The sequence below is a fragment of the Glycine max genome, chromosome 10 (genome assembly GCF_000004515.6).
Source record: "Glycine max cultivar Williams 82 chromosome 10, Glycine_max_v4.0, whole genome shotgun sequence".
Taxonomy (NCBI): domain Eukaryota; kingdom Viridiplantae; phylum Streptophyta; class Magnoliopsida; order Fabales; family Fabaceae; genus Glycine; species Glycine max.
The window spans coordinates 10,239,352-10,254,964 of record NC_038246.2 but is presented as its reverse complement, the minus strand read 5'-3'; the positions used below and the strand labels follow the sequence as shown (position 1 = coordinate 10,254,964).

The following is a 15,613-nucleotide window of genomic DNA, read 5'->3' as shown; positions in this document are numbered from 1 at the left end:
CATTTCTATTCCATAAAATATTAAATTGTGAAGAAGACTTTTAAAAAGGCTATCAGGCCAGGCCGAGCCAAAATAAAATCCTTTGATAGACTATAGGCCAGACTCAGGCCTCAAAGATTCATCGTAGGCTAGGCTCAGGCCTTTCAAAGCCTGGTCTGGCCTATTCCCACTCGTAGTGACCATGTTCCTTTTGGTTATAAGGCATTAAGTGTGTGTTTGAATGAGCATTTGCATAATCAATTTTGAAAGAAATTGATTTTGCAAAATTGGTTTATGATAAAATTTATTTTAAAGTGAAATAATTTGTTTGTGTTTTTTATTTGAATAGTAGTCAAATTTTGTAAAATTTGAGTTTTTCTTTTGAAGTTATTTCATCTCAATTTAGACTGAATTAATTCTTTAAGGTAAAATCAAATATGTGAATTTATATGACTCAAAGTCACATTAAACATGCACTAATGTTGAGTTTGGTTTCGTATTCAACAAGAGAAAACTTGTGTAAAGGATCACATTAAGCTACATTGGTTTCTTGTTTAATAACTTTGCATTCAACAAGGGGGGGAAATTGTTCTTGTTAATTGATTTTAAAGTGAAGAAATTATTGTTTATATTTTTTTTATTTTAAAAGCAAACTAATAGTAAAATTTGAGTGTTTTTCTTTTAAAGTTATTTTAACTCAATCAATTCTAGGCTTATAACTAATTCTTTAAAGTGAGACCAAATGTGTGAATTTAAATGACACAAACAAAACAAGGATTAACATTTGGAAGCTATCCATATTAGTTTTGACATTAAGTGTGAATTTGATGCATTTTTTAAGCCAAGGCGATGCATATCCAAACACTTTATAAAAGGGGGGATGCTTGTCTTGAACATTGCCTACAATTTCATCTTTGACTTTTTTTCCCTCTCTTTTTAATTTTCATCTAGGTTTAATTGTAAATTTTATCACTCAACTTTCATTATTTTGCAAATTTTATCATCAAGTTTTATTTTCACAAATTTTACCACCAACTTTTCAATTTTTGTGTATTTTACTACCGCTGAAGGTCTCTTTTCTTCTTTTGTTTTTTTTTTACAAAACTAGGTTGCTTTGTAAAATTATATACTAACCTAGGTGGTTTCAAAAACTATTTACCAAAAATAGATCATTTTGACATTAGTTGTAATTATAATCGATGTAGAAAAGTAACTTATTATATTAGTTATAATCACAATCGATATAGAAAATTACTTTTTTACATCAATTATAACTATAATCGATACAAAAATCTAAAAAAAATGATCTTTTTACATATTTTGTTACCAACTTGATGGTAAAATACACAAAAATCGAAATTTTGGATGGTAAAATTTTTCAAATGTTAGTTAGATGGTAAACTTTGTGAAAAAAACTTTAGTGGTAAAATCCGCAAAATCATAAAATTTGAATGATAAAATTTATGAAAATAAAATTTGAGTGGTAAAATTCACAAAATAATAAAAATTTGGTGATAAAATTTGTAATTAAGTCTTTCATTTATGTGATGGATGCGGGTTATTTTTACAATTAACTTGGAAGAGAACCTTCTTGCATTTCCTTCATAGGAAGTACAAAGAGAAATTGTCTTGTAGTCTAATGTTTATTTGATCAGAGGGCAAACACATGAACTGTTTGGTAAATGATGAATTAACAAAATATTCGTTACAAACAGCAACAATTCAATATAACAACAAGCAACCTATCTTTAAATGCAATACAAGATTTATAATGAAAATGAAGCAACCTCTATATTCACAACAATAATGAAATAACTGGTAACATGGAGTCCTATGTTTTTATATAAATACTCTCCGGCTATATATGAATCTACACTCCAACAGCAACCTCATATGATACAATCTCAGGTGGGGATGAGTTCAAGACCAGTGCAACATTCTGATCAAGTTCATTTTTGGATTCTAGCTCCATGTCATTTTGGTATTCAGAATTGTTAACTGATGGATCATGGCATTCTTCATTGTTTCCTGTGCCTGCTTTTGCATCTTGGTTGACTTTAGTGGGCTTCACAGAATCCTTTTCAGTTTTTCTGATTGCACTTTCCTGAGACTGCACCTTGGCTTGAATTTTTCTGATTGGTTTCTTTGAAATCACTTCTTTATTACTACCCTTTGCCTTTGCCTTGGTTGGATCATTCTGTTGCTGCTTTCCATGTGGACTAGAACAAGATTTGTCTGCTGATTTGTTCACAGCAGATCCTTTGTGCCTTCCAAGCTTTGGAGATTTTGGGCGCGTTATTGGTATCTAATGGTAGATAAAATACATTAGAAGAGTGAAAATGAAGAGGGCATGTCCCATGAAAAATATACCGAAGAAGAATGAGTAGATTCTCTAGCTAAGAAACACTTCCATAACAAGGAATGAGCAATTCTGTTGCCATAAGAAGTTGAAAGAAATAAATTTTAGAAGGCATTAACAGCTGTGTGAGCATGTGATGGATAAGTTACCTTCTTCAATTCAACTTTTGGAGGAGGTTCCTTGTAGAAACTTGGCATTGGAGTGGCTTTGAAAGTCATGGTCTTCCTCAATTGCTTGATCTCAGCCTCCTGGTTTTCCTGCCAGAAAATCCGAAGAAAAAAAGAGAAAAAAAATAAGGTGATAAGCTGGCAATGAGAACTCAAACCACATGGAACAGAACCTATTGAATTCATTTTGTTGTTTTGTTGGTTTTGATACCTTTGATTTCTCTTGCTGGTTAGTTTTCTCTGCCTCCTTTTCCTGAATTTTCTCTTCTAACTTTGAGAAGAACTGAGGGAAAAGGAGAAAATAGGATTAATATCTGGCACATCCAATACTAAAATCAATAGGCTGCAAGGTTTCAACAACTACCTCCTTCCTCTTTTCTGCTCGTTCTTCCAATCTGAAGGAAAATCCAGAACCACTGCTCCTCCTACGAGGAGTATGACTTCTGATAACACATAAACAACATTTCATGAACATTTTTGCTAAAGAAAAAAGAAGGATGGCATTTTCATTTTGCAACATATTCAAATCCTAGTGAGATTGACAGACAAGCAAGGACAACATAAATGATCTGGGAGTAATAGTGTATAAATCATACGAAGTTGTAGAATGAGCATCATCTTCCTCTTTATTTGGTTTTTCAGTTTTTGCTGGAATTGAAATCTGATCAACAGGTCTGCAATAAAGTAAAAAGACCACATGGTGGTAATCCATTCAGCAAAAGGATACGGATAATAGAGCAATTTCGTAATTGTATATATAGTTTTCATTACAATTTGAGTACCCCATAGACTGAAATATATTCTTAGAGAACACCATAACTTAGGCATAACATAAAGAAGCATTTAGTAAATCTTGGGAGGTTAGGACTTACAATGATTCCTCAGATGTAAGGCTCTTGGTAACCGCATTCACTGGAGTAGATATTCCAGACTGGTAGACAGGATAGAAGTTATGAACAAGGAGATCAATGAAGAGAAGCTATCAAGCTACACAAAAAAAGAGGAACTGAGGGGAAAAAATAGTCTCTGTACCTCAGAGGTTTTAAGGCTAATCATGGATGCCAAAGAAGTCCTCTGGTTAGAATTTCCAGTGTTTGTTTTTGCCTCTTTTGAGTTAACTTCAGAGTTCGTCAGCCTGCTTAAACGGCGAATGGAAGCCTCAGCTTTAGCCCCATTAGCATGCTTAGTTTCTGGCTTCGCGAGAGTTCCATTAGTGCTTTTCTTCATGCCATCTCCTCCAGCTGATTTGGCTGGCAAAGAAAGGCTCTTGGAAAGGTTTGGCCTGTGTGTCTGAGATGAAGTTGTAGACTTCAAATTGGGTTTGTCTTTGGTGGCAGATTTGTTGTTCTTTGAAGCAACACCACCTTTGCCACCATGTTCCTAACCACATTTATATGAATTAGTTAGGGTGGAAGATCATGTAATGTGTATTCTATATGTAAATGATTATTAATAGTTTAATTGAAGACACAATTCTGATACATCATATAAGGTACCTTGGCAAGTTTTGAGATTTTACTTGCTGCAGATTTGGGACCTTCAACTTTTACAACAGCTTCAGATACCTCATTCTTGGTCTGAATTTCAGAATTACAACTGTTTTCAGCTTCTTTGTTTATATTCTCCTTGGTTGTTTCCCCAATGACGTGTTTCTCGTCCTCCATAGCGACTCCATTTTCAGATTCCATTATGCTATAAATAGTCACAAAAAATAAAGTTGAGTTTAGAGATGATTAGTTCTACAAGGTTTCTGAATCAAGTAACTAAAGACAACAAACATGAATAGAAAATCCAACACAATATAAAAGGCTCCTAGCCCAAGTCTAACTACAGTTTTCCTGAAACATGTATGGTTTAATTCTTTTTTATCTCAGATCAGACTCTTGACACCATTAAATTGCATGATGCGAATCATTGGGCAGAAAATGCATACGCCATTGGATAGCGAATGATGAAATCAATGAAGAATTGTCAAATCTCTTATCCTCTTTTATGTGACATACTCAATTAACTCAATGTAGTTTTGCAGCAAAGTAACTTGTACTCTTGAGAATATATATTATGCATATGGCAATGCAATCCAATAAAAGCTCACACACTCGAATCAGATTTTACTAAAAAAATCCAGATCATGCCTATGCTGTAATTTTGATATTTCTTCATAAGGAAGCCATTCTCCGAAATGAAAGTACTATTAAGGACAGATGCAAAAGATCAAGACTGATCTGAATAACAAAAGAATGACATTGGATCTTCATCCCCTGCAACACCCTCTACAAACTTGATTTTTTTTTTAAAATCCACGCAATCCAACAAAAGAAGCTATGAAGAATCCAAATCAGAATAACAAAAGGACAAAAAATGCATCTTGGAAACAAACACAAATGTGGGAATTCAGAACAAATTCAAAGACTATGTGTACCTTGATTTACAAAAGTTGGGATTTTGAGTTTGGCCTTGATTGATAAAAAAGGACACCAAAATTCAAAGGCTGAATTCTTCTAAAGATTGGTAGAGTAACAAACAAACAAGAAAACAAACAAACAGTACACAGTTTCAATATGAATTTGTTTATGGTGGTGGTTTGGATTAGAAGCACTAGAAGAAGAAGTGGATTTTTAAGTGTGTTTGTGTGAAAGATGAAACTGAAAGATGGAGTTGGTGACACTCAGGTTTTCATTGAAGATATGCAAAGAGAGATTTGTGGAAAGAAAGCTCAAGTGGGACTAGCTTTCAATGAAGTGGAATAGATAGGAACTGCCACAATGACTCTTCTACCACTCCCTCAACATGTAACTGTCACAGGAATCTTCTTAATATTATTACTATTTTCTACATGTCTGACGTATGCTGTTATTTTTTTTAGTTTAATTTTTATGTGTTGTCAATCTAAAAAACTTTTCAATGTTAATCAATGAGAAATCATGATTTATAAGAATTTAAACGTAATTATCATCGAAATGTTAGTTCAAGTGGTACGAACATCGGCTTCCTTAAATAAGGTCTCGAGTTCGAATTTTGTGATGAAAAAAAATAATTAAGAAAAAAATCTAACTAAAAATGATTAATCAGATTTTTCAACCAAAATTAATCATCAATAAATTTAGTAAATACTCCATAATAATATCATAATGACACAAAAAAGATAATTATTATAAAAATTCAAATAAACTTATCGTACATATCATTCTTACATTTGTCTAGGCATTTTAGGAAACTATGTGCGTGTGGAATCGAAGGTTAAAAAACCATGCTTATACTGTTTTTGTTCTTTTTATTGATGATCTGTGTTTCTGAGATAAGTGATCATTTGGATTATTGTTGTTTAAAAGAAAACAACAATGATATTGTCTGTATATACTTGTATTCCTGGAGAAATATGTGATTAATGTGTTTAGTTAATTAGTCAAGTATTCATCCGAAAGATTATTAATTAATCAATCATTGCATTCATATATGATTATGAATTATTTGTATCTATTCATGTAGTCCCAAAAAAGAAATGATTTGTATCAATGCTTGAAACTGACTCCGGGAAGATCCGGGAAGAGGGTGTCACTGCCAGCAAAATTTGTTTAAAATAATGTGGGAGAATATAGAGAAAGATAAGGAAGTTGCTAAAGGGTGTTTTTACATAATAGAAAAAAAGAAAAAAAAAAACTCATTTGATCTGTTTTATATTATATTTTGGAGAGTTTGGTGTTAGAAAAAGATGACTGACTAAATAAATTAATGGTTAATTAATAGGATGATTTTGGCTTCTCAGGAACAGTGGAGAAAGATTTATGTTCCTCTATCTGTATGTGATGAACTATTTTTGGCTAAGTATAATATATTTAAATATAGTGCATGAATAATATTGATTAACATAATTAATAATGATATGTATTTTTTAATAAGTAATTAATTATCTCTGACGAAGATTAATTATTATTTTTATATGTGAATATTATGTATGAAAACAAGAGTTCTAAATTAAAGTAATTCACACTTTGGTTACAATCTTTTGATGTGGTGAGAAATTACAGAGAAATATGGTCGATGCAATCATAATTATAGTTGTAATGAAGTCACAATAACTCTAAAATCTTTAATTTTACAATCGCAATTACAATGGGAACCATTTTTAAAAACCTTGATGACAAGCCAATTATAATTAATCATAACCAAAGTGAACTGACCTCAAACGAAATTTAATTTTTATGTAAATTAAAATCTAAAGCTTAACAAATCATACCCACGTGTTTAAGTTGGTTCATTTGATTATGAAGGTTATTCAGAAAGGTAAGTGCATCAACATATGGACTCATTCAACTTCAACCATGTACCTCCTATCGTAATAATACTTTCTATTACGCCAAATTCCATTCAAGAAAATACAGACTACAGCATTTTTATATTAAATTTAAGGTCTATTTATACATATATTTTCGCATTTATTATGTGCATATTTTGTTTTGAGAGTGTCCAAAGTGCACACGAAGAAATAATTATTTCTACTTTCAAAAGTAAAATGAACTTTTCTGAATGTGGAACTAGTTGCACCGTGAATTTTAAAGAAAGACAAAAATTACAATTCAATTGGTTGAAATGCTTACAATTTTACAAATATCTTTTACTATGCATTGGAAGGGCAAGAAAGTCAAATGAACTAGGAAAGAGGCAAGGAATGAAAGGAAACACAAGTCACTATTTGAGAACATGGAAATGCAAGGACTAATTGTTGGGGCCAGGGTTGTGTGTCTATTATTGTCATAACTCATATAAGTCAATAGTGATAGGTGTAAGGATGACAATTGGACTCCTACCTAATGAATATTTGTAAGAAATATTTATGATAAGAAGGAAAATTTTCCATTAAATGACTCTAAATAGATGTATTATTTATAAAAAAAAAAGTTATAATAATGGGTATACATATCATACTACTACCCAACTTTTTCTATATTCATATGTTAATTAGTATAATTTTTTTATTCATGGAATTCAAATACAAGTATTAAGAAGTTTATAATATTTACACATTTTTTTTAATCAATTGAATTATACTTCTTAATAAAATAAAAATAAAAAGTAATATTACATAAATTACTATAAAAATTACTTAAATCACTATATAGTAAAAAAAATTTATTTTTTCATATCATAAATTACTATATATAATTAAGCAGTGCAAACACCATACCTACAAATTTGTAAATGAGTTATTTTATAAATTTATGTTGGCTTATAATTTGTTTATATTATTGTTTGTTACATGATTTTTTAATTTCTTTATTATGTTAAATTTAAATATAGTTAAATATTTTGTTTGGTATGTTTCATAACTAAGATATGAAATGACACTTCTGTTTAACTAAAACATTGTATTGTACATGATGATAAGTACCAAAGTTATCTATGAGAATATGGTTCAAATCAAATTAAAAAGATATTCTTTAAAATTTGGGTACTAGTATCTTATCTAAATCCTATTCATTGTTATCCTGAATAGCTGCATCACTCTATAATTTTTCCATACATATATATATATCATTATATAATTTATTTTGAAAATTTTAAGAAATTTCTCTATATATTTAACTTTTTTAAAACATCAAAATATTTTTTTAAATATCATATTTAGTAGAAAAGCTAGAAATATATTTTAAATTAAAAAATTATTAAAAATACAAACAACTGGAACTTTAGTAAATTAAGTCTATTTGAAAGAAATTATAAATTTGAACTTATATATGTAATAAAAAAATCAGCAGTGTTAACAATAAAAAATAATAGATAGAATGAATGTGTGTTTAATTCAATTATTACTGCTACATAAATAAAGTTATATGAATTGATTATTCTTCTGAAAATAACTAATTATATCAACTCATTTATCGGTTTGTGAATATCTTAAGAAAATCTAGAATTTTCATCCTCTCACTGGGTTTGTCTAACAAAAAATAACCATACATATATATACATCATTGATCATTCCCTTCTTACGTAGATGTATTTTAACAAATCACCCTTTATATATTATTTTTCTTTTCTTAATTTTCAACGGTAAAAAATTCTAACCGATCTTCACTTTTATTTTATAATAAATTAAAAATATTAGTGAGACTCTCAATAATATTCCTTTATTTAATATTATTAATCAAAATTAATTAAAAATATCAATTTGAATAGGTTACATTTTTACTTAATAATTATCTTTCCTAGTTTAGAAGTGTGACATACTACAATTGATGATTTTCAATCAATATCATTTCATCATCGTAAAGAAAATATTAAGATAAGAGTATCGGAGTGAGTGCGTTAAGATTCCTCCAACAACATTATAAATTACAGATTAAAAAACCATGAGCTAATCCTGAGATTTAAACTACAATTTTTTTTCTTATTTTAAAACGTTAACTGCGGACAAACAATCCTTGTGGTCTAAAGTCTCTGTCATCAATATATATAAAAAATTGTCTACCTTCATCATTTTCGTAGTTAATATTCGAAAAAAAAGTATCATGACATAAAAATTAAGATAAATAGTTATTTTTATCATAATGCGATGATAAATTCGTTTCCGAAGGATAAAAATTTAAATTTTAATCGATAAAATAAAAAAATACAATAAATTTATTCATTCATTAACTTTCATCTATTATCGTAAATGAAAAAAAAAATCTACGTGACATATTCACAAATAAATTTGTCAACATTTTACACGTTTAAAGATAAAATAATTATTTATTTAAAATATGATTTAATCTTATTTTTTTTATTTTTTAATGGTTATAAGTATAATATTATAATAAATATTTAAAAAAATAAAGAAATAAATCTAAGTCAAAATAAATATAATAATAAATATAATATTATGTTTGCTCTAGATTTATCCTATAAATTGTGCTTAAAGTGCTGTGTTTTTTGTTCGAGTGACGTGGCACGACCATGTAACGTGATTGATCGCACGTTAGGCTTAGCACCTGGCGCCAACCATGTGTGAGCTGTCATTAAGTTGATAATCGAACGGTTGCTGTGATCTGAAGCGAAAATCCGCGCCGTCCATATCAGTCCAAAATCCAAATCATTCTCCACGTTTTGGTGTGGCCCACGTTTTTTTCTTTGGAATTAAAACGTTTTGTCACCCAACTACGCAAGTGAAAAGGGGGCTATTATATGGTGGGTTTTTGCACCATCAGTGCCTCTTCACCCAATTGTGGTGAAGACTAATATATGAGAAAATAAATATCAGTTAAAGGACAATTATTCTTCTTATAAATATTATTTTATTCGCATAGTAAAAAATCAAATTAAACTCTTCACTTATATCATATCTTACTGGTGTTTATTTAAGTTCATTTATGATGAAATGTTGTTAGGAATCAACAAATGTCCCTTCTCTTTTGTCTATCATTTTTCTGTGATATACAAGAACATGTGATTAGAATCTTTGGTTTAATTTATTTGTTTATAAGATATATAATTTATGGAGATGATAGTACTACATTATCATTTTTTATGCAATTACATTATCATTTTTTATCACGGTAAAAAAAAAGTCTTTAATTTTTTAGTGAGATTATCAAATATTTTTACAAACTTTGACCCTTAAAATAACTATCAAACTAATATTTAATTTGGATTTAATCACACTTATCATTCTTGGTATCTTTCTAAAAATATTACGTATTGTTATACTTATCTAATATTCTCTTTTAAATATCTCCTGGATCTATTACTTATTAAAATTTATGTGAGTTTTATTATTTTAACAATAAGAACCACCAACTAAAAAAATATAAATTCGTAAATATGTAGCTGCGTTAAATATTTAATTGATATATTTAGTCATTCATAATAATTTTATTTGGTTTAGACATAATTATTTCTAAAGATATTTGTGATATTAAAAAAAAAAACTTCACCATTTTCGGTTGGTGTGACCCAATTGCTATTGAAATTGAAACTGTGCATTGTCTTCATCTATGCAACTGATATAAGAATGGAAGGGAGTGCAAATTTCATAAAATATTAACTTTACATCACATTATTCTTTTATTTAAATACTATTATATCTAACGGTCACAAAAAATCACCACCGCCTGGAGTCTAACGGAGAGAAATGCGCTTTTCATTTTATTATTTCTTTTTTGTCGAGTAGTGTGTGCATGATTGCGGGGTGAATTATTATTATTATTTTTGTATTGGTAATAAAAATTTGAGAAAATTAGTATTATTTAAATACATTGACTGTGCAAATTAGTTTAAATTGTTGTGTAATAATTATTGATATTACGTTAGTCTAATTAAAATTGAGGTTTGATAATATAATTAAACAATATTCTAGATTCAAGTTTTTAATGAAAAAAATATTTTAAAGGTATGAATCCATTAAAATGGTCAGTTATATTTTTGGTATAAATTAATTATTGATAAAATTGGTAAATATTTTATATTTATAATATAATAACCTAAAAATATTGTTCAATAGTAAAATTGATAACTTTTATAACAACTTTAAAAGTCATATTTAAGCTGATTTGCAATAATTGTTTGATAGTGTAAAATTGTTACACAAACAAAACTTAATCTCTTTTATTTATTAGGTCCATATTTAGAAGAAAAAAAACATTTTGAAAAGTGTTTTTAAACTTTTATTTATTAGGTTATTGAACTTATATATGTTATTATTTTATTTAAAAATATTTATTGAACATAAAATTTTTACCCTTTTATGTATCCAAAACCTCACTTCCAAACTTATCCTTTTTTTTTTCTTTTCCTTTCTACATTTTAAAAATTAAGCACCCAATTCGTTAGCTAATGAATAGCGATTTTTATATTTCTTCTAAAAAGGAATTATGATTATATTAGTTGCTTGCTTTTTGTTTTCTTGTTCTTTTTATATTTTTGGAACATTTTCTTGTGTTATATATATATATATATATATAATTGTTGATGTGGATTTTGTGGATGATACGTTGCATTGGAAAGCAAGGCTGGCTGAGATGCATGTGTTGAAGCTTCCAATTAAGTGAATGTGTTATTCATTACGCAGAGCGTGAGTTGCACGCGCAAACATCCCTATACGGTTTGCATGCCTCAACAAAGCGTAGTGTAGGTGGACCACACCATTCATGGAGTTTCTCTATACTATCTGCAGCACTCACACATGCCATTGGACACGTAACTAATGCTTCTTGCACTCTTGACAATGGTATGTCACACAACTATTTGATGCATGCATGTGCATGTAATCGGATTTTACAATTGTATTATTCCTATTGTTGTCTTTAATTTGATTTTCCTAAGGATGTGTGTGTTGTTATTTGTGTTTCAAATCAGGTTTAATTGGGTTTTTTACTGTCCTCACATGAATTTGGTTTATTTATATTATTTTAGGTTTAATACAATTTTTGTACATTAAGTTTTATTTTGATATATTAAGTTTAAAAAAGTTTCATCCTCATATTTTATGTTTTTTAATGAGCACATTTTGATCCTTTTCCTGAGGTATGTTTAAAAATTTAACATAATTGTGTGACTTGTCCGTTACTTGTTGAGTGAAATGGTGATGTGATGAGTCTATTAAAACGACCTAGTTTGAATCTTGCCTCTTTTTTGGCCAACAATTACAAAATAAGAAACCCATTAGAAGGATCATTAGCATTGTAACATGAAGCGAAAAAGAGAGGAAAATCGAGGTGTCGTTTCACTTTCAGAGAGAAAATCAATGGATATTGTCAACCACTAGATTGTTGTCTTTTTTGGTTGTCGTCGTCAACAAAGGTAATCTATTCTTTTTTTTTTTTTTGTTATTTTCATTTTGATAGTGGTACTCTCTGTTCTTTGGGTGTGTAATACATAATAGATTTATCTATTCTTTTTTTGTTGTTGCTGAGATTTTGTTTTAGGGTGTGTGCGGGGATGTTGAAGCAATTGGATTATCCCAAAGAAGTTGTGTTATGGTATCATTGTGGTGGGGATTGAGTACCTGAATGTTGATTTAAAAGAATTTCTTGATGATAAATTAAGGTGCTCTAGAGATGTTGTAAATTCCAATTAGCTAGGAAGTGAATCGTTCACCTTTATGTTGAACATCTTGTGGCAGAGGTTAAGGTTCTTTTTTTTTTGCTATTTAATATTTAATTATGATCAATATATTAACTTCACATATAGAAATGTTGATGGAATAGTGTCATAGAGTGTTACCTATTTATGATGATGTAGAAATATGATAGAATATTTGGGTTGAATTACGTTGTATAGGTTAAAATTTTACATATAGTCGATTCTGTTGTGCTTACAACACATATATTCCTCCTGTCAATTCTAAAATGACATCTATAGTTAGTTTTTCACAACGACAATTAGATGAGAAAATCTAATTAAAAAAACAAATAAAAGTTTAGGGATTCAATAAAAAAGTTCATAAATCTAATTAAAAAAATTTAAAAATAGAGACCCGTAGAATAATTAAATATTTACGTTAATATCTTTTAATATTAATTATCTTAACACAAATTATATTATTTTATAATATATTATACATAATATATATTATTATATATTTTTTGTATTTGAGATAAAAAAAAAAAGCTATCCCACAATTTATTATATAAACAAGTTTTTTTCAAATTTATTAGTTTTTGTTAATAAGAGAAATTTGAATCCTCCACTTCTCTCTCACACTTCTTCCTTTAAATAACCAATAACTTTCTGCTATATTAATTTTACATTTTAACAAATCAAGGGACTCTTATGAATAATGCTGGTTATACTGGATTACATGATTTTAGTGTAAATAATGCCCACTCTAAATACTGATGATGATGATCATGTTTAATCCAGTTTATTGTTTACTGATGAAAAAAAAACCCAGTTCATTGTTCATATTATATCATGTGACGTTGAGATTTCTTCATGACGTATATATAATTAATTGTTCTTTAATTTGGGGTCAAATCTCTTTTTTTGCCTATTTAAAGTGAGTTATAAATATTGAGTGTCGTGGTATATCGTGCGTATGGTTGTATATTATTAGTATAATGGTAGTGATAATTTGAGTATATAATTAACACATGTATCTTACAAAGTTATTGTATATATAATACCTATATTTAGGAAGATTTTAAGAAAATCTTAATACATGGAAATTGAAATTTAAGAATATGGTAAGGTTTGACTATAAAATTCTCTCTTTCTTTTTAGTATAAATTCTTTTAATTAGCTTGTACAATTTTTTTTAGTCTTGTTTCCCTTTCATTTAAAAAATTTAATTTAATTTTCATACAGTTTCTTTGATATTATGCATGTCTGGTCTAATTTCTATTTGAGTTCAGAAAATATTAGGTCAAATACCAAGTGTAATTTTCTTCTTCTTAAAGTTAGCTAGTCATAGCAATGAAAAAATTATTTGGTTTGTAATGTATAGTCGAAAGATCAAACTATGGCTTCGTAGTGTTTTTCATAGGTAAATCCATGCTTTCTTCAAAAGTTAGAATAACCTTTTCAATTTTTGCCTTTTGAACTTTCTAAGCGACCCCTCTTATCATGCAAATTACATACCTCCTAAATAAATTTACAAGACACGGGATCTTAAGTATTATATATAAGATGTTGACTAGTAAAGGAGAAAACTCACCACTAAAAATGACAATACGAGGAGGACAAATGCTATATATTAATAAGATACTTTTTCAGTCTTTTCTTAATTAATTTATTACATTTATTGATGAGTAAAATTTCATATCTACCGATCGATCGATGTCCCACTACAACTATATATTTTGGATTCACTCTTTATTAATAAGGTCAATATAATTTTTTACCCAATATTCTTTTTTATGTACAATTTTACAAAATATTAAACATTTAAAAGTATGTAATACTACCATTTCGTTTACAAGAAAGGTAAAACGATAGTTTTGATTAATTAGGTAAATACTTTACCTTGATAACTCGCCATAAAGTAACAAGGTCCTTTAAAAAAAGTAACGAGGGTAGATTAGATAGCATTCTCACTAATTGTGATTACATTATGAAGTTGAGCTTGACCAAGTGATGGATGATACTCACCAATCAATTAAATCTCTTAAGACAAAATTGAGGCATAAAAACTTCTAGCTAATCCGTTGATTAGATACCCCACATAATTAAAGATCTTAATTAATTGGCCAACCAATCCAACTTTTTTGCGTGCACAGGGGGACGTTATTGACAAATAAGTAGTGTTTAATGATTGTTTTACAATGCTCTTAAAAAATAGTATTAATATATTTTTTTTACTGTAAAAAATAGTATTAATATTATTCTGTAAAAAATAGTATTATTTTAGAATGGAACTGAAATGTGAGCTCAATTATATGTTAGGAATTACCAATAAGTTATGGTTAGACAGTTAAATTCTTTAAGTATGTTCTTAAGAGTTTGATTCCTAGTCATTCAAATTAAAAAAAAAATGTTTGGAGAAACAATATTTACTTCAATAATTTTTACGTCTCAAAATAATTAGTCTTTGACTATTACTTTGGAGGATATCCTTAGTGTGAAAAAAAAAATGTTTGGAATTCGTTTTAAAAACAGAACAGAACTAACCATTACAAAAGGTGGAACCGAAGATAATAGAATGCATGTTAATCCAATTATGTGTGTGTGCGCATGCACATGTGTGAGTGTGTGTGTTGTGTGTTGGCATTTTTTTCGAGCAAATTAAGTTAACAAGTTAAATTAAATAATATGTGAACTTGAAGTGAAACAAATTCAAGTTGAAAATATAGTTTACATCAAATTTAACTATTAATTAAAATAGTTTCAATTGGGTTAAAATTAAATTAAATAAAGCCCATTTTGTAGTAGGTCTGGAGCAGTCCATCTACTTTTTTTTTTCTAAAACAAAAAAACGTAGATAAAATACAATATAAAATTAGTGTATGACTTCTGATTTTCATTTCATTTTAGTATGGAAGTTATTTTGTGTCTACGATTTATAGAAAAGGTTAGAAGATGATTTATAAAGATATATGTGTTTCTTTGAGTTATTGTTAATATTGGGGATAAAGTAGTTGAAGAGTTTGATTAGTTAATAATGAAATTACAAATACTAAATAGATAGGTGAAAGGA

General features: G+C 28.5%; 1 protein-coding gene and 1 long non-coding RNA gene across 2 annotated transcripts; one reads left to right on the top strand and one right to left on the bottom strand.

Annotated features, from left to right (window-relative positions):
- Nucleotides 1–1,625: 1,625 nt before the first annotated feature.
- On the bottom strand, nucleotides 1,626–5,303 carry LOC100798810 (protein WVD2-like 4). The gene is made up of 9 exons (XM_003535781.5): nucleotides 4,928–5,303; nucleotides 4,002–4,197; nucleotides 3,538–3,885; nucleotides 3,378–3,436; nucleotides 3,102–3,179; nucleotides 2,870–2,948; nucleotides 2,717–2,788; nucleotides 2,488–2,595; nucleotides 1,626–2,284 (listed from the first exon to the last, which is right to left on the bottom strand). Exons 2-9 carry the CDS (start codon nucleotides 4,191–4,193, stop codon nucleotides 1,850–1,852), a joined length of 1,371 nt encoding a protein of 456 aa, XP_003535829.1. The 5' UTR covers nucleotides 4,194–4,197; nucleotides 4,928–5,303; the 3' UTR covers nucleotides 1,626–1,849.
- Nucleotides 5,304–11,236: 5,933 nt separating this feature from the next.
- On the top strand, nucleotides 11,237–12,746 carry LOC121172917 (uncharacterized). The gene is made up of 2 exons (XR_005886804.1): nucleotides 11,237–11,707; nucleotides 12,135–12,746. It is a non-coding gene; the product is annotated as an uncharacterized lncRNA (long non-coding RNA).
- The last annotated feature ends 2,867 nt before the right edge of the window (nucleotides 12,747–15,613 follow it).